General features: G+C 42.8%; 1 protein-coding gene and 1 long non-coding RNA gene across 23 annotated transcripts in view; both read left to right on the top strand.

The window, feature by feature from the left end:
• CADPS (calcium dependent secretion activator) overlaps positions 1–20,026 on the top strand; it is a 340,568-nt gene that overhangs the window by 255,075 nt on the left and 65,467 nt on the right. For 15 of the 22 annotated variants that reach the window (XM_053378320.1, XM_053378321.1, XM_053378324.1 and 12 more), the window contains 3 exons: positions 3,772–3,918; positions 7,968–8,123; positions 10,300–10,447. In XM_053378320.1, the coding sequence (XP_053234295.1) occupies positions 3,772–3,918; positions 7,968–8,123; positions 10,300–10,447 (451 nt within the window). The remainder of the gene's footprint in view (positions 1–3,771; positions 3,919–7,967; positions 8,124–10,299; positions 10,448–20,026) is intronic. The other 7 variants (XM_053378327.1, XM_053378329.1, XM_053378337.1 and 4 more) reach the window with 1 other exon arrangement.
• LOC128408507 (uncharacterized) lies at positions 18,610–19,806 on the top strand. The gene is made up of 2 exons (XR_008329112.1): positions 18,610–19,097; positions 19,134–19,806. It is a non-coding gene; the product is annotated as an uncharacterized LOC128408507 (long non-coding RNA).

The raw sequence follows: 20,026 nt of genomic DNA on the forward strand, positions 1-20,026 counted from the left end.
TGCCACACTACTGCCTTCCTGAGAGTGGCATCATTGTGGCTTACCAAGGTTAGAAGCAGAAGCAGGAGGTTGATGGGAATTATAGCCCAACAACTTCAGGAGGACACAGCATTGGCTCCCCGTGGTGTCAGTCACATTTTGGCATGGGACAATGAGATGATGCCAATCAAAAATAAAAGAAATTGATATGCAAAATGTTGATCACCCTCGCATACCAGTAAATTTCTCAAGTGTACAGTTCTTTCTATGACTTTAATCTGATCTCTGGGATTTGCTTTCATAATGAAACTGCAAGGAATTTCTGAATTAATCTTGCTCTGTTGTGGGTGGTATATAATTGTATGGAGAAGAGTTTCATTTCTCTTTAAGCTGGGCAGATGGTAGTTAAATCATTTTGCTTTTTATATATAAAAAAATGAATGATATGAGAGTATATCTTTCTTACTGTCATCTCTGGAATATGTCTGCTATAACCAGCTGTCCTCAGTGAGCATTGTTTATGTCTAAAATGTTTGTTTCCTGTTGAGAGCATCATAAAAATCCTCAGAGAGTGAATTTCTAGGTACCAAAATTGCAAGATGTTTTCACTCGTGAGGTCATTATTCTGGTCACATCTGTTTCATCAGATGAAGCGTCTACAGTCACTAACCCTCCCGTGTGTATTTTTATGGAATATGTATTTTATTACAAGATAATGTGTTCAATAGAGAGAGTCAGTCAAATCACATTTCAGGTACCAGGCCTGCTGGAATCATAGCTCTCATTGTAGTGATAAACTTTTATCTAGGCTCCACTGCACCACTTCAGATGAGTACATGACTGAATACTTCTCTGTACAAAAAATGCCCCCCTCTCCAAGTAGTTATCATAAAGTAGGGTTTCAGCCTAGCTTTCTTCCTGGTTTGTTATATACAGGGGATTTCCTGGCATGGAGGAGTATTCAGCTATGTGAGCCACTTCCTGCAGTCAGACATGGTTTTTACCACTCCTTTGGGAGCCAGGTATTAGGCTAAGAGGTTGCACTTGCTCATCAGAGTGTTCTTGTTTGGTTTTTTCCTCCAGTAGCCCCAGAAAACTTATCACCTTGTTGTCAATTAACATTATTAATTGGGAATGGGATCATGTGATCATAGAATTGTAGAGTTGGAAGGAACCCTGAGGGTCATCTGGTCCAACTTCCTGCAATGCAGGAATCTCAGCCAAAGCATCCATGACAGATGGCCATCTAACCTCTGCTTAAAAACCTCCAAGGAAGGAAAGTCCATCACCTCCCGTGGGAGTCTGTTCCCCTATAGGATAGCTCTTCCTGTTCACAGCAGGGGCTTCTAATTTTGCTCTAGAGGTTAGCCGATTCCATATTTAAATCATGGGGAATATATGAGAATGATGGGTGGAAGTCAGCGCAGCACTAAGGAGCTTGTTCCGTCAGTGCAAACATTTATTATTGCCCCATGGAATTATCTCCCTCTTCTCCCCACTGCGTACTGTCCTGGCAGTTCTCCTGCCCCTCCTGAGCAGATTTGGAGTAGGTGAGGCGCAGAAGGGGAAGCTCCCTTTCACTAGCGGGAATCCTTGTGCTGGCTTTCACTAGCAGAACTGATTAGCTGAATGCACATCACGCTGAAAAAATGTACCCAAATCTCATTGTGTCCCAGAGCACTAAAAAGTGCTTCTCTATTATTATTATTATTACTACTACTGCTACTACTACTACTATTACTATTACTATTATTAATCATATATGTATGTTACTATTGCTAATCCTGATCTGCAGTGTCTGGGGCTAAAGTAGGTTTTGAACTCATATTTCAAGTCTATAGGGTAGCAAATCCTCAATCTTACAAGCTCATTCGTTCAGGCATTCGTTTTGTCACTAGAATTAGGAACGAAAATGTGAGTATAGATTGCATAACAATCCCCAGAAAAGAAAAGAAATATTAAAGAGCCACAGCCCTGCACATATTTAATTTGGGAGTAAATTTCATAGAATACATTACAACTTAGACATACATAGAACTGCAGCATAAGGATGCAATCCTTGGCGCATTTATTGGGAATAAGTCCTGTGAAATCAGCAGACCTTAGCTCTTGTTCATATTCATAAAACTCGACTTCATGACTATAATCCTAGACTCCCTTACTTGAAAGTAAACTCTGTTGAATTCAGAGGGACTTACTCCTGTGAAAATGCACACAGGATTGGGATGAATAGTTTTTCTCCAGTCTAGAAGTCTGCTGGAATTTCTCATGCTACTGGTAAATCAGCCTTGGATTCCTGAAGCCAGTTCAATCAGAAAACCCAGAGTGAAGTCCCTAAGATGGTTGGATGGTGTCTTGTACTCCTATTTCTGCCAACTTCTGCAGCCAAGCTGGTGCCAAATGTATTGCTCTCATTTCCTTTGGACCACATCAGCTCCTGGAAAATCAGCCTTGGATTCCTGAAGCCAGATCAGTCAGAACGTTTGCAAGTCTCCCTGGGTTCTGGTGGCTCCACAAGCTTCCCCTACCCTCTGTGCCACAGGCCAGGAGATCTCTGCACCTGCTTACAAATCCCCTATAGAGGCTTCCAAATCCCCTATAGTTCAGTTCCGCTGTGGACAGAACCACACATACACCACCCAATTCTGTTTTGAGCAGAGTTTGGTGATAATCGCTATTAACAAACAGAAAGTAACTTTCTGTGGCTGCCAAAAATAACCCATGCATGTAAGGATTCTCTGTTCACTTGGATGGGAAAGACAGCTATGTGTGTGCATTCCCACTCAACTGAAATAAATGGGAAATCCTACTCTAAACATAGGAGCTCTGTGTCTCATCAAGTTCTTATGGACACATAGAATCATAGGATCAGGGATTTATTTGTGTATGCCCAAATTTAGGGTTGTTGAGCTATTTTTAGTACTGCCGAAAGTTCTTGAGCTTTTTGGCAAGGTCGTTTTTGAGCTAATTTTTATGTAAAATCTGCAAAAACTGCATTACCGACCTGGGCTGCCATGTGTCCAGAATTTCCCAGTATTCTGGATATGTCCGGGAAATCCTGGACATATGGCAAACCTACTCAAATTGTAGGAAGTGTTTGTTTCAGTCGTTGAGAGTTTGAATACTGTCCCCTGAGTCCGTAACAAAAAAATGTATTTATATGGAGAAAGGAAGTTCAAATTCTATATTCATTGGCTATCCCTATTTTAAAAAAACAAACAAACCATCATTTAAAATACCGGTAATATTCCTCTTGAAACTTATAGTGCAATCCCTATGCATATTTACTCAGAAGTAAGTCCCGCTGTGTCCAATGGGGCTTACTCCCCAGTAAAGTGTATATGGGACTGCGGCCTTAGGGTAACTATGTCATTATGTCCTCCCTGTTGTACATTTGGATCCCTGAAGTACGTTCCCACCTTGTAAATAGGAACCAGTCTCTGTGCTTTGAAAAGTCCTCAGGATCTATGTAGATTACGTCCTTCTGTATTGATGTTTTAATTTGCTACTTTATAAACGTCTCTTCTTTCATTTTCGTCCCGGCTCTCTTTTCTTTTCAGCAACTTGTTGTTTGTCATTGTTATTTTCAATTGCAGACTGCTTTAAAAAACAAACAAACCCCCAAGCCTTCCATATTCATGCTTCTCTCTGAAATGTTTTTGGTTTGGGTCTTTTGACTGTCGTCTCGCTGTGAACTTTGCAAATTTGTTTATGAGTGCCACTGTGCTTCTGCTGCATCTGCATTGTCACCGTGATGGTATTTTTTTCTTTTTCTGTCTGTTTCTTCCACAGGAGTTTAACAAGTAATCTGCCCAATGTGAACCTACCAAATGTGAATCTCCCCAAAGTTCCAAATCTACCAGTTAACATCCCGCTAGGCATCCCCCAAATGCCTGCCTTTTCTGCACCGTCATGGATGGCTGCTATATATGATGCTGAGTGTGTATTCAGTTCAATAGATCTCATTTAAATCAAAAGTTTCCTTGGCATGGATATGGATTGTTTATTTCTCTTCGTCAGACTTTGCTAGAGCCTCTTTAAGAGAACAAGCGAGATTGACGTCTCTTTCTAGAGGAGGACTAAATTTGGCTTGCGTTCTGTTAAAATTTAGCACGGATGTCTGTATCGAATGCATTTTTTTCCTTCCACACTTGACACTTGTCAACATACCTGTTGATAAGATTTGGATTGGCGCGCCAATAAATACTATAGTGTTGGTTGCGAACCGTGAGATAAGTGTCAATGATGTGTGCTATTTAAAAAGAAAAAAGAAACTATCCTGCGCCCAGCTAATTTTGCCATTATCTTTATTGGGATCTAATAGCCCATATGCTTCACCTGATTGTTCCTGCTTTCCTAAATGATTGTTAAAAAGAAAGCAAACAACGTTTACACTGTTGGAATAAGTGCTTTCAGAGTTGGCCCTAGCATACTGAATCACCTGCCTCAGGCGGCAGGTTGGGAGGGGCAGCGGAATGAGCACTTTCTTGCTGCTAGCAAATCAGAACAGGAATGCCCCTTTGCCGCCTGCTGGCCTGGACACTTTGGCAAAGCTTTGTGAAACTTCAGGTGGCTTCTCTGTGGTGCCTGAAGCATGGGGCGGTTTCCGATGCTGCGAAATGCAGTAGCGAAGGGGGCTGCCTGGTCCTAGATGGCAAAGTTGCTTGAGCCCAACCCTAAATACCGCTGGAAGCTCTGCATCCCAAAGTTGCTGTTGCTTAGATAGTTTTACTCAAGTTATCTAGGACTATGGCCTGGCACACCAGTCCTATAACCACATTACAAAGGGAAGTGGGGAAACCATGGCAGTCTGTGACCTTCATGAGCTGAGGTCTTCCATTCCTGCAGACAGCTAACCCTTGCAAATAGCTGCTCGCATAGGTCTCCTTGCATGAGTAGTGGAATGTCAGAAGAGAAAACTCAGGCAGGATTTACGCTCCTCTTCTTCTGTGAACAGGAAAGCTGCAGCTACATAGGAACATAGGAAGCTGCCTTATAATGAACTGGTCCATTGGTCTATCTGGCTCAGTATTGCCTACACCAGTGTTTCCCAAACTTGGGCCTCCAGCTGTTATTGTACTACAATTCCCATCATCTCTGACCACTGGTCTTGCTAGCTAGGGATGATGGGAGTTGTAGTCCAAAAACAGCTAGAGACCCATGTTTGGGAAACATTGGTCTACACTGAATGGCAGTGGATCCCTAGGGTTTCAAGAACGAGTTTCTCCCAGCCCTGCTTGGAGATGACAGTGGGGATTGAAGCTGGGACCAGATTGAAGCTGGGACCAGAGAGGCAAATGTATATGAATGGTTTCAGTCTCACTCCAAATTGCCCCATGGAAGTCAGTGGGACACATTTGGAGCGACCAAAGTAAGCATAGCCCTGCCAGAAGTGTGAGTGTAAGCACAGATGTCAACTTCCCACCCACAAGTGTTGCTTCTGTGCTTCAGCCTACCCTCAGCCAACCTCCCGATCTGCCTGCCTTCTTACAACCCATCCAGAGAGGGGTCGCTGGCTGTCATCTTCCTCCTCCTCTGTCTCAGTGTTCCCATTGTAGAACTCAGCAGGGTGGAGGGTTCAGAAAAAACTGGATCTAGTTGGCTCTGCCTGTTGTTGGCTATGGCGCCACCTACTGTTGGGCTCCCTGCCTTCCACCCAACCAGGCCCATTCCAAGCACGACGAAGCTTATCATACTGCCTTTTTGAACAATCATTTGGGGACAGGAAACGGTATTCAAATTTTAATTTAAAGGCCATTTCCACCAAAACGTTATGATTTTGAAAAGCAAGTCAAATGAATCACTGTACAAGAAAATGCTGTATTCATCTATTAAATTGTATATATAGAGGTTTTTTAAAAGTACCAGAACTGATAATTCCATGAAATGCAACTCATATTCATGCTAAGCTGGTTTATTAAAGGCTAGACTAGACTAGGCAGTATGTGTAAATAGTTAACTGACAGTTTTACTTTCTCTCTGTGCATGCTCTGTGATATTGTTTTGTTTTGTTTTCGAAAAGATAAGAATCAAGGCCTCAATCCTGGACATGCTTACTCATGAGTAAGTCTCATTGAATGACTTGAATGTCACTTTCTGATGAGGGCATGCATTTAGGATGGCAGTCAAAGACAAAGCAGTCATCTTAAGTCTCGCATATGATTTTTTTAAAGGAATAAAACTTGAGCACAAATTCATCTTAAAAGCAGTATGATGGGGGGGAAATGAGCTACTGAACTTGTCAGCTTTAAGCCAAATGTGTGATATTGCTCTCCGCTTTTCAAAATCCAGTGAACTCTTCAAATGGGAGATACAAAATCAACCCAGAGATTATTTTTTTTATTTGAAAATTCTGGAAGCAGATGGGTATCGCCATGTTGTAATACTAAATACCAGGTTTTCCCCCCCATTCCTGGATATCTGATTGCTTCAAACATAAATACGCTCGATTCCAAAGGCAGGATTAGACTGGATTTAAAAAATAATAATAAAGAGAAGGTAATTATTCTCAATGTATGTTTAAATCAGAAGAACTGAAATGATGCTTAGCCAATTATGCCACTGTTATGATGTGTGCTACTTCTTTGCTTAACCAACCATTCAAGGAAAAGCCTGTTTCTCTTATCTTTTCATTGGGCCCATCTCCCTTCTACCCATTAAGGACATGTTTCAGTGTTTTCACGCCATTACATAGATATGTCTATTTATTACAACTGAGTCGATGCATTCTTTGGGGGGAAAATACCTTTGTTAGTGCAGGATTCAAAGGACTGCGCCCCCCCCCCCTTGGCATGTTGGGAATATAGTCTTCACCCTGCAGTAGCCATGTGTGCATTTAGCTATATCTTCCCTTCTGTAGCATTAACTCAATGCAGCTGGCATCTGTCACAATAGAAACACCCATCCTTATTTGTTTCTATAGACGATATCAGCATGACCTGGTAATGCATGGTGTGTAAATACAAATTATTGTGTTAGCATTAGTGGTATGCGAGGAGTCGGGTGCGCTTCTTCAAGTTCCCTCGGTCATAATCAATGTGGAGAGAGGGATGAGAGAGAGAAGGAGAGAGGTGCATAAATTTCTCAGCATGAAGCACAATCTGAAGCTCGTATCTTATCCTGTAAGTAGAGGCATTAGGCATAATTGTAGCTGAAGAGAAGTCTAAATCAGCAGCTGGACTGGCTGGTCCCGTCTCTATGGAAGATCTGGGTAAGAGAACCCTGCGCTTTATTGAACCTGCACGGAATTGTAAAGGCATTGCAAAAAGCAAAAGGAAACTTACAGAAGTCTGGTCAGATATATTTATTTCTCTTTCTGAAAAAGAGAAAGGAAATTTGGGGAGGGGGGGAGTCCCAAACTAAAAAGAGGTAGAGAAATCAACAAAGCCAAAGTTTTCTGAGATATGTAAAAGGATGTCTCATTGTGAATTATTCAATTGCCTTACCCTGATTTGTTTCCAGCTATTCAAAAAGTGTGTCCTCGCTCACCACTTGTTAGCACTGTTCTTGTTTTTTCCTGAAACCCTTGGGGATGGGGGAAGGAGAACGAAGAGAATGAAGCTTGCAATGCGGGAAGTGCATGAAACCGAAGAATAACCACATACGTTTGTGTACTGCGGTTATTATCAACCAGAGATTTGCCTTCACGTTGTATAGCCTTCAGTTCAATAACTACATGCCCTAATGTGATTATTGAAACAGGCTGGTTTTTTTGTTTTTTATGCCATATGCACTGTTTCCAGATAAACGTTTGTTACCCTCTTCTGTCTGATCTGGAAAGACTTGTAACAGCTAGGTAGATTAGAAGAAGAAGAAAATGTATAGTGTAAACCCTGATGATGGAGATTCTCCCTGGCATTGTTCTGTGTCTCCAGTCACTGTTACGCCCCCGTTACATGTGCAAGAACGATCTCCACATTAGGTTTCCAGAGCCAGAGAGCAGGCTGTAACCTCTCCTGTCATTCTTATTTTTCCTTTTCTCCTGTCAGCAATGGATCAGGAACGTCAGAAGATCTGTTTTGGAAATTGGATGCCTTACAGACCTTCATCAGGGATTTACACTGGCCTGAGGAAGAGTTTGGGAAACACCTAGAACAGCGCTTAAAACTTATGGCTAGTGATATGATTGAGTCCTGTGTGAAGAGGTAAGTGGAAACCAGTGGCGTAACATGGGTTGCCAGCGTCCGGGGCCACACGGAGGTGGTGGGAGGGAGGGGAAACAATGGGGAGTGTGCATGAGCATTTGGCTTCCTAACGGCATCCGCATCACCCAGGAGATCGTTGTCTGGAGAAGTCACTTCCTGGTGCACATGGAGAAGCTATTTTCAACAGAGCCCAGCGACGAAACTGCACAGCTGTATTGAGGCAATGCCGGATGTTGAAATTTTGCGCCCCTAACAATTTTGTTCCCAAGGCAGCCACCTCTGTGCCCCCTCCCATGCTTCACCACTGGTGGAAGAAGAGTTTGAATTTGATATCCCGTTTTATCACTACCCTAAGGAGTCTCAAAGCAGCTAACATTCTTCTTTCCCTTCCTCCCCCACAACAAACACTCTGTGAGGTGAGTGGGGCTGAGAGACTTCAGAGAAGTGTGACTAGCCCAAGGTCACCCAACAGCTGCATGTGGAGGAGTAGAGACGCGAACCCAGTTCACCAGATTATGAGTCTACCACTCTTAACCACTACACCACACTGGCTCTCAGTGGAAGCACTGGTGGAAGCAACTAGTGTCCACATAGCTTGCATCTAAGTTTTGAAATCACAGCCAATTGCTTCTGCGCAATTGTGCAATTCTGCTTTATGCAATTGGGGCAACACATGCTGGAAATGACTTCCCAAAAAATTAAGTACTTGATGAGTAGCTTCTGTGAGAGTTTTAAGTAAGCCTTAGCAGGGATTCCTCAATGAGAAGCTCAGTAATGGCGAGCAGCCTTCTCAAATCAAACAAGAGCAGTTGTTCAGGGCAGAACTACATACTTGGGGTTACTGCCAAAAAATGGTGGTGGCATTCTTCATTCTCTCCCTCTTTCTTGCTCCCGCCCCCCAAAAAATAGCTGGTTCAACTGATCATATGACATGGCATCATGCTATGCTATGGTGAGCCAGTGGGATGTCGTGGTTAGAGTGTTGGTCTAAGAGATGGCAGGTCGAGGTCTAAATGCCTTCTCAGACATGAATCTCACTCTGTGTTTGTGACCTTGGGCCAGTTACTATTTTTTGCTGTGAGGATGAAATGGAGAGTGGTGAGAACCTTGAGCTCCTTGGAAAAAAGATAGGATAGAAATGTTGTAATAGTAGTAATTATGCTGATGAAGAAGAAGATGGTTTTCCCCACCCAAATCCACATCATTGGCTGTTGTTGGAATAGGTTGGGTAAATCGCATAATGAGAAGAGAAGAAATAAACCTGGGGCTCCTGTTTTGCAATAGATCCTGAAGAGGTGTTGTATATTTACTTGTCAAAGAATCAACTTATAGCAGTTTATGTGACAATTCAGAAGAGTTCAGGCAAACGAGTCACATTATGACAAAATGAAAATGCAACAATTCAGTATTTTGGTGGAGTTAATCAATTAACAGGTTTGTATAATCAGTGCTGAGTAACGAACACCCATATGATTTCCTATACTGCTGTGCGTTTTCTGTTTGGTTCCTGGTATACTTCAGTTATAAATTAGTTTGCAACCTGCAAAGATAAACTTTGGTAGCTTTGGCAAATCACTAAAGAAATAAGCTAAAAAGTGTGAGTTGCCATTCATGAACATTTTTCTTTTACATTCCAAAATGTGTTGGGCTAGGAATATTGGAGAATTAAGCTGAAAATGGAAACAGGAGCAGAAACTGATGAGATTCGCTTATCTGTTCCATGTCCGGAGTAGAAATCAGTTGTCATGGACTGGCTGGATGCAGAGAAGTGGTAGGAGGTACAAGTTAAGGAACCCCTGGGCTTGAACCCCCAGATGAAGAAGGCTCAGAACCAGGGGCTGGTGGTGGGATGACAATGGGTGGTCAGAGGGAGAAGGAGTAGACTGGGAGGAGGAGGTGTTGGGAGCAGAAGAGGCAACAGGATTTAGTGAGCAGGGAGAGGCTGTGGCAGACAGCAGTGCAGACTCAGAAGCGAGAGGGGTCAAGCGGCTGAGTGAGGCAGGCTGTAGAAGAAGACAGGGGGTCTCCTTCTCCTGCTGTGACCAGCTCCCCTTCCCACTGGTCTCCCAGAACACACAGGAAAATGAAGACTTCGAAGTATTGTATTGCTCAGTCATATTAGTAGCTGCAGTATCTTAACTTTCAAAATTTTCCTTTTTTATTATTTTTTTAACAGAACCAGGATTGCGTTTGAAGTAAAGCTGCAAAAAACAAGCCGGTCAACAGATTTCAGAGTCCCTCAGTCTATATGCACCATGTTTAATGTTATGGTTGATGCCAAAGCTCAGTCAACAAAACTTTGCAGTATGGAAATGGGCCAAGAGGTAAAACTTATATTTATTTATTTTTAAAAAAATGTTTAAAGGGAAAAAAACTGCATCTTATATTCTGCTGGTTTCAGAAACATTCTAACAGTTGTGGATTTAGTTTTCCATATATAGACTATGCAGATGAAAATGCAGGGTCACTCCGTCAAACAAATCCCCATATTGAATATGGACACTCAGAACCCCTGTCACTTAGAAGTGACTGTTGGCAAGGATTGTGATGTGCACAAGGTACCTTTAAAGCCTATTTATGCATGACAGTGTTTTATATTGAGTCATTAACTCCACCTTGGAACCAGACATACGTTTGCCCCAAAGTCTTGATTTTTACATGCAACTACCAGATTGCAAAGGCATGATTATTTTGACCAACAGGCAAAGAAAACCCAATGAGAAACAAAGCAACCTGAGCAAAAGGACTTAAGGGGAAATAAATTGCCTGATCCTATGTAAAATGCAGTCCTGCCTGATTGGACTTTTCTAAAACCTACATTTATAATACTTCCGGGTCCTTAATGACTCAAAGGTTCCAAACTGGTCCAGTTTTATCATCTGCTGGTCTAATGTGTTTTACTTCTCAAAGACATTATCACAACTTGAACATTTCCACATGTGATGTTGTGAAGCAGAAAGACATGCTGAATTGGGCTCAATGAAATGCATAATCATAATCCTCTTTTGTTTGGAAGGCTTGAAACTCTGTTCAACATTTTTCTCATCTCTGTTTATGACCAGTTCAGACACAGGGCTTGGATTCTCGTATCTCATTTTCAGTAGCGCATACAACAACTCCTCATGTTCAGAATCTATGTCACATGGGTTATTCTAGCTTTTTTTATTTTCTTGAAATATTTCTCTCATTCTGATACTTACAAAATAAAGCACCAATCCAAATGGATTCATGGGGAGATTAGACTGAGTACAGTGAGCATTGGAGCAGGTCCTTTGGTCCTCATTTTCTTTTGTTTGTTTGGTATGCTATTTGTTCTTTTAGATGTCCCTCTTTTTATATAATCCCGGGATGCAACCTTACAGTTGTGAGCACTAAAGGCTTCCCTCACCCAAGTCAAAGCATGTACTTACAGTAAATGAACTCTCACCACTCCTGGTCTGAAGTTAGCCCAGAACCACAGAATTTGCCTTGCATCTTCTGTCTTGGTGCTGCCTTTTCGTTGCACTTTTTCAAAACAACCTCAGGAAGACAGTCGTAATGAAGCTGCTGCAGCTCAATTATTTCTGCCCCATAATTCCTTGCTGTTTTGATCCATTATGATCTATAGGAACGTCTGCTATAGGAACGTCTGCTAGAGGTTTCTGGCAACTGGCCTGAAGTGACACTTCTAAACTCTTCCAATAGTCAAGTTTGTAAAGAGCCCCAGCATTCCGTGTTCCTGCCTTAAGCCTAGTATCTCTTTACAAATACAGCTTTCCAGCACCTCTAATAATAACACTATTAGTTGAAATAAATTCTAGGCCTTACACAAATGCCAAGGCTGGGAGTAAGCGTAGGCTGCGTTCCTATGCACATTTACCTGTGAGTAAGTCCTGTTGAACTAAACAGGACTTACCGTACTTCTGAGCAGATATGCATAGGATTGTTCTACCAGCTACCTGTACATGTGATGGTGAGAAATTTGATTCTTTGGGGTTTTAATTTACCATTTCTCCGTTGTATCAGTTTCATTTCCCATCAGGTATAGCATAGGTAAAAGGTGCTTGCCAGCCTCAGTTACCCCTGTCCAACTCCCATTTTACTTGATTTGTCACTCACATTGTTCTTGCAAATCCATGACCCATAATGGTTGATAACAAGCAGCAATTCAGTTGCACAAAGAATCAGCCTTTAACATGTCTTAGGCAAATCCACATGTGCCTCTTTGAGAAAGTATTGATACTGTGGTACACAGATTGCATAGCGATTGTGTGAAGTAGCAGTTGCTCTGGTATGACGTTTTTAACAAATAGCTGAACTAATAGACCTGCAAATCAGATGTGAGTTATCTGTGCATAAGTTACTGTTTAGGACTGCAGGATTACATACACCCCGCCTTCTCCCCTCCAAGTCTTTTGTTTTCTCTTTTATTCATTTTAATGAATTCCTACCTCATCCCAGTGTCTCATGCCATCTCATTTCTCTTTGCTTTTCTCCTGTTTCTCTCAGAAATGTATAACTGCTAATATATAAAGTGATTGACTAATAAGGACTGCAGTATGGCAAGGGATATTTATGCCAACGACACTAAATTAACCATTTTATCCATCTCTTTTCTCAAACAAAGTAGGGGTGTATTTGATTCAGCCTTCCATGTGGCCAAACCCAACTCATTTCCAAAGGGATAACGTTATTGACAGTTGCTGCATTCTTAGTCTCATGCCAGCCACAGCCTAGAAGGGTTTGCTGGTGGGATGCTTTACTATTCCCCAGGCTAACTGAGCTCTTGGTTGCTGAACCAAAGGTGCTCGCAGAGCCACAGCAGCCAGAAGCAACTTGAGCCACAAGGCTTCCTTCCTGGCAAGCGCATTGATGATGCTTATGGGGAGGGTGAAGGGGTGAGGCAGTGGGGGTGTCTGTACAGTGTGGACATACCAGTGGGAGCATCAGATGGGTTCTGCCAGTGCATCTGCACCACACCAACCCCACACCACCTCACCGTCCCCCCTCTTAAGTGACACACCTGCCAGGGAACCAAGCAGGCTGCTTCTGACAGTAGCCCTGGGACATAATCTTGCCCCTCCTTTCCAGTAGAATTCCTCCATGTGTTTGCTGTCCTCATTTTATCCCCACATCCTTAGCAATTGATAAAAGGCCTTTCCTCTTAATCAATCATGGAACTCATCTAAGTCAATTGCACACATAGGAATAGTCAATTTGCAGCAACCTCCCACTCCACCACATGTAATGGAACTAGCAGGAACTATACTTCTATCATCCTACCCAATCCAATCCCAGTAACAACCCCATTTGAACTGTGATTTAGGGAGCTTCCAGGCCAATTGTTTATTGAGCACTCAGAGTACAATGCTGCTATAAATGATGCTTTTCCAGACATTCATCCTGATATGTTCATGTGGAGGCTATACAACATTGCCAACATTTTCCAGCGTATTTTTACATCAGTTTTCTTATTGGACTTTTTATGGTTAGAAAATACATGGGATAATTGCACCAGAAAATTCAGGATAACCACCAAATGTTGTTGTTGTTGTTGTTGTTGTTGTTGTTATTATTATTATTATTATTATTATTATTATTATTATTATTTATTAGATTTTGAATAAGATATTCATCATAAGATCTTAGGGTGGTTCACAGAATAAAATACAGGATAAAAACAAGTAAATCAAACCAGCAAAACAATAAACAACCCATCTTGAATTGACAGCCTGAGTTTCCTCCTTTAGAGTATCCACAATTCCTTCCTTTGGAGAGAAGGAGACCTATATAAGGTCTGTCCACTGAATCCTACTGAGCCTCCAAATGTTGCCATTATTTCTCTTAATTTTTTTAAATGATCAGATATGGAAAAATTTGAGGCATTTTAGGGAGTGCATTCTGCTGAACATATACACCCATATTCTCCCTGTGTCCTTATATTCAAAGGCAGCTGTTCAGACATTTGGCAGACATAATTTACCACCTTAAATATTTATATTTCTTCTGAATATTTAATGTATTGACAGGAATAACTTGTGTATCAAATATTTCTTGGTGGGTCTGGTATGTTTTTCTTCTCCGAGGTCAGGTGGTCGCTAATAGAAATGCAGCATACACACAATCTGTTGGCGGTGTCATAATGAAACATGCCTCTCACATGCGCACCCAATGTCAGCCTAGTAAAGTGAATATAGATGGACTGAATTCATCTGCTTACAAAGCAGGCCAAAGTTTCTCACTAGTTTAGCTGAATTAGCATCCCACTCCTACAGAGCACTTTGGAGGACTTGGGTGCTTCAAAGCTTCCTAGGGTGGATTTTTCCCCACACAGATTCAATGGGTCAGCATGATAGGAGCACCAAATCCATGCCTTTCTCTGCCCAAAGAATTCCAGTGCTGCCATACAGGTGGGACCACAAGAGGAAGAAGCACCTGAGAGCCGTTATTCCCCTCACACATCTACAATTCCCAGGGAGGAGTTAACAATCCTTCTTGCCAAAGGACTCTGGGAATTGGAGCTCTCTGAGGGGAATAAGAGCCTCCTAAGAACTCTCAGTGCCCTTAGCAAACTACAGCCCCCAGGATTCTTTGAGGGAAGCCATGGCTGTTTAAAATGGTATCAACAATGCTTTAAATGTATGGTGCAGATGGGCCCCTAGTTTAGTCCTGAGCTGGTATAAGGTATGTTCTCGTGTTCTTCCCATCTTCTCCACTGTGAAATAAGCACTGTGGATCTAGTGGCAATTCTGTGGTAATCATAGTTGTTGTTGTTGTTGTTGTTGTTGTTGTTGTTATTTATCAGGACCCCACCCATCTGACTGGGTGTTAACCTTTAAAGCCTTAAATGGCCTTGGCCCAGTATACCTGAAGGAGTGTCTCCACCCCCATCGTTCTGCCCAGACACTGAAATCCAGCACCAAGGGGCTTCTAGCAGTTCCCTCACTGCAAAAAGCCAAGTTACAGGGAACCAGGCAGAGGGCCTTCTCAGTCGTGGCTCCTGCCCTGTGAAACGCCCTCCCATCAGATGTCAAAGAGATAAACAACTACCTGATGTTTAGAAGACATCTGAAGGCAGCCCTGTTTAGGGAAGTTTTTAATGACTGATGTTTTAATGTATTTTTAATCTCTGTTGGAAGCCCCCCAGATGGGCGGGGTACAAATAATAAATAATAATAATAATAATAATAATAATAATAATAATAATAATAATAATAATTGCCACTCTGGGCAGTTTCCAACAGAATGTAAAAATACAATGAAACATCAGATATTAAAAACTTCCCAATACAAGGCTGCCTTCAGATGACTCCAGAAAGTTGTGTAGTTGTTTATCACTTTGACATCTGATGACAGGACGTTCTACATGGTGGGACCCACTACTGAGCAGGCCTTCTGCCTGGTTCCCTGTAACTTCAAATCTCAAATTGAGGGAACCACCAGAAGGCCTTCAGAGCCAGACCTCAGTGTCTGGGCTAAACGATGGAAATAGAGACGCTCCTTCAGGTATACAGGGCCAATGCCATTTAAAGGTCAACGCCAACACTTTGAATTGTGCTCAGAAACGTACCAATGAGATATGGTCCCTGTGGCCACTCCCAGTCACCAGTCTGGCAGCCATATCCTGGATTAATTGTAGTTTCCAAGTCACCTTCAAAGGTAGCCACATGTAGAGCACATTGCAGTAGTCTAATTAAGAAATAACCAGAGCATGTACCACTCTGGCAAGACAGTGTGCAGGCAGGTCAATGGAATGGGTAGACAGCTGCCCTGGACACAGAATTGACCTGCTCCTCCATGGACAACTGTGAGTCCAAGATGACCTCAAGGCTGTACACCTAACCTGCACTCTAGGAGGGCTGGTACATATCCGACCCTGGTTGCATCAACTTCCTTTTTTGCTTGCGGTAGCTCCCTGCCACCACCACAACAAGCTGATTCACCAACATGTTCATTTCAAATGGGAATAGCAACTTTGAAGCCACCATGCAATCTACATGGAGAAGGGCTGATTTATAGCATGCAGGATAAAATGGCAGCTTCTGCTGATGGCAAATAAATCAGAGGACACTTGGCTGCAAGCAGGAGCCTGCTTTAGTCAAATTGAAGAGGGCCACAGAACTTCTGTGCAGTGAGACCTGGAACAGGCACCCACAGAGCGCCTATCATTCCAATGTCTGCCAGAAGTAGGATTACCCACCAACATCCTCCCCATACATCAACCCACATCATCCACACCATGGAGTTTAATAATTAGAGAGTCGACAGGATGCCCTGCATTGCAGCTATCAGCAGTAAATGGGTAGCTTTAAAACAGCTCCATGAGCCAAAAGGCATATCGTTGATATAAATTTTACTTTACTCCTCTGATCTTTTTTATTACAACCTTATGTAAAGAACTATGAATATGGTATGAAGATACAGGAGACTACTACCTTGCTGAAGCTAAGCAGGTCTGGGTCTGGTCACTTGGCCGGATGGGTAACCATTGGCTTTGAACCACACTGCTTTGGGTTCTGTAAGGGGAGCACAGAATAATATAAATGTCAGAAAGTAAGTAAATAGGAAGAACTTCCTAACAGTGTGAATTGTTCAGTAATGGAACAGGCCTCCTGAAAAGACAGTGGACTCTCCATCACTAAGCAGAGGTTGGATAATACTGTATTACCAGATTTCCTGCTAAAGGTGCCTCCAACTTTATGATTCTGTGATTCAGATTCTCTGAGATCCAGCGCCGAGGGCCTTCTGGCGGTTCCCTCATTGCGAGAAGTGAGGTTACAGGGAACCAGACAGAGGGCCTTCTCGGTAGTGGCACCCGCCCTGTGGAATGCCCTCCCATCAGATGTCAAGGAAATAAGCAGCTATCCTATTTTTAAAAGACATCTGAAGGCAACCCTGTTTAGGGAAGTTTTTAATATTTAATGCTGTGTTGTTTTTAACACTCAATTGGGAGCCGCCCAGAGTGACTGGGGAAACTCAGCCAGATGGGTGGGGTATAAATAATAAATTATTATTATTATTATTATTATTATTATTATTATTATTATTATTATTATTATTATCTATTTAGCCCTGCGGGTTCAGAATAAGGAGCAGGTTTGGGGGAACAATGTAGTGCTTCTTTGAGTCAGTGCCCCTAGTGATGGATTCCTATAGGCGAAGGGCCCTGTCGGTCTCTAAAATATACAATCCTCCCAGCGCTTCCACCAGCGCAAGCTTTGTTTGTGCCAATGGAGCTTGCCCTGGCGAAGCGGTTTGAGGATCAGACAGCTAGTCTGGCTGCATTCTAGTGCTGCTGTTGCTGCTGCTGCCGTTGTTGTTCTCATTTGCGTTGTAAAGGAGAATTTAATTGAAAACATATTTGTCAATACATTTCACACTGTATTATTTTGCACACACCTAGCCATCCTTTTAGTTAAATCTCATAATTTATCCAACGAAGATGAACACTTAGCAAGAGAAATGTCACCACCCGCCCTCACCTCCAACAAACAAACATCCTTGATTAAAACAATATGATAATGTGGCAAATTAAGCATGTCTTTTGGACTTGTATACGAAGCCCAGATTTTTTAAAGAGAGAGGGGGGAAAAATCAGTCAAGAGAATATTTTTATTTTAAATTCCATGCATTGCCACCATATCTCGTGGGCCGCATTTTCAAAAGCATCGATGCACTTTAGGGGAATGTCCAGCTTGCACGTTCACTACCTTTGGTGTACTTCCGCTCAGCCTAACATGCTTGTAAGGGTCCCATTTTCCGTGCATGCGTCAGAGCCAGAGCGTGCCGGGTTTGGGCATGTCCTGCATTGTGCATCTCTTGGTGCTTTTCAAAATGAGGTCCAAGCCAACATAGTTTTCACTGGTGTGCATGGTGTGCATTTGCAAGCTTTGTTTGTCCTGTGCTTAGTGGGTAGCACGTGTACATATATATGTCCCGGGGTCACGTCCTCCAGGGAACGCCCGTTGCTGTTTTCCACGTCCAGGGAGTTGTTCTGTTCGGCACGTTCTTCATGATGTAGCATGCTACTCCTCAGCAGCGCTGCCTGCATCCCACCATCCAGAGTAAATATCTGCAAAAGTGGCTGTGGCTGCTGGAGAAAAGAGGGATTCTGCACGCGAAGGAATATATATTTTAGCAGGTGGAGAAGCGGGAGCGGTGGAGGGTTTGCGCAAAGCACCTAGTCCCTTGGGAAGAGGGTGTCTTTTGGGTAGCCTGGCGACATGGCCCCCAGCAAACTAGAGGAGATGGCCACTGGCTTCTGCTTCCTTACCTGCATCGCCTTTCCCCAGTCCCCTTTTTGCCTGTGCAAACACAGAGCTGCCCATGGTACCCAGGCTTCCTGAGCCAGCAGCAAGTACCGTATTTTTCGCTCTATAAGACGCACCAGACCACAAGACGCACCTAGTTTTTGGAGGAGGAAAACAAGAAACAAAATATTCTGAATCTCAGAAGCTAGAACAGCAAGAGGGATCGCTGCGCAATGAAAGCAGCAATCCCTCTTGCTGTTCTGGCTTCTGGGATAGCTGTGCAGCCTGCATTCATTCCACAAGACGCACACACATTTCCACTTACTTTTTAGGAGGGGAAAAGTGAGTCTTATAGAGCAAAAAATACGGTGTATTTTGCATCAGGCAGGGGAGGTCATTGAAGGTGAAGTCTTTACCTTCCTCACATGAGGGTCAGGGGCAGAGGATAAGCACTAGGTGAGATTCTGAAACAATGCTGCTTTTCTTAACGCATCTCTTGCTGATTTTCCCTGTGCAAGTTGTAAAGCACCGAGTCGGGAGATTCCACCCTCCTCCCTCCAGCATCCCTATGTCATTTCCAGTGCCTGTAAACACCTACACAATCACATGCAAACGCTGACTTGTTTGGTCCAAGTTACAAAAACCTGTGCCTTTAAAACAACAAACCTCCCTTCCGAGGCTTAGCATGAATGTACACATGTAGCAGCACATGGGTGGTAGAATGACTGCCACTTCTACACTGTGGGTACAAGTTCTACTGCTCTAAAACTCCCCTTATCAGAACAAGGCAGTTAAACAACATGGTGTAGCCTCATACCAGTCAGACTATTCACCAGTCTAGCCCAGAACTGTCTGACTGGCAGCGGTTACAGAGGCATTTTCTATCACCTGTTACCCAGTTCCCTCTTAACTGGAGAGGCTTGGGATCAAACCTTGCACCTTCTGCATGTAAAGCATGGGTTCTGGTCCCTTCCCAAATATTGCCATTCAGCCCTTTCTGCTCTTTCTGCTACCTGCAGTGATTCGTTTATTTTTAACACAGGATAGCTTCCAAAATGCACATCCTCCATCTACAGCTTTCCAGAAGTGGAAGGGTTCATACCTCTGGGGTTAGGATTCTGCCCCCTGATACTGCTGCATATGTAGATTCAGCCTCGGGGGGTCCTCTGTGGGAAAAGCTGCTGCATTACGCACACACACACACACTTTTCATCCCTGCGAGCTAGTCCAACACAACCTGACAATGCAGTTAATGGAAGAACAACAAAACAGATGTTATACATCCCATTGGAAGTTGTAGGTGTAGTTTACATTCAGTCACAACCCAAATAAATTGACCGACATCGCAGATATGGGAATGGGTCATTAATCAGATAGACTCTACCGAGTGAAATAAAAATGTTATTTTAGGTTGTAACATTATGATGGTTAACCTAAAATGCTGAATACAATTTTTTAAAAAAAAAATCTGAACTCAAAAGCCAATTCTCTTCTGGTGTAAAAAAAGGTGGTGGACAAAAGTCACATGTTAATTCTGGGGAAATTGCCTCTTCCCAAGTGTCAGCTTCCTCATGATGATTCAGTAAACAAGGGGGTACCATCAAACTTTAGCCATCCCCAAACTGGAGTCCAGTAAGCCAAAACAAAAAACCAGCTGCCATGCCACTGAGCTCT

This window comes from Podarcis raffonei, chromosome 2 (assembly GCF_027172205.1).
Source record: "Podarcis raffonei isolate rPodRaf1 chromosome 2, rPodRaf1.pri, whole genome shotgun sequence".
Lineage (NCBI taxonomy): Eukaryota > Metazoa > Chordata > Lepidosauria > Squamata > Lacertidae > Podarcis > Podarcis raffonei.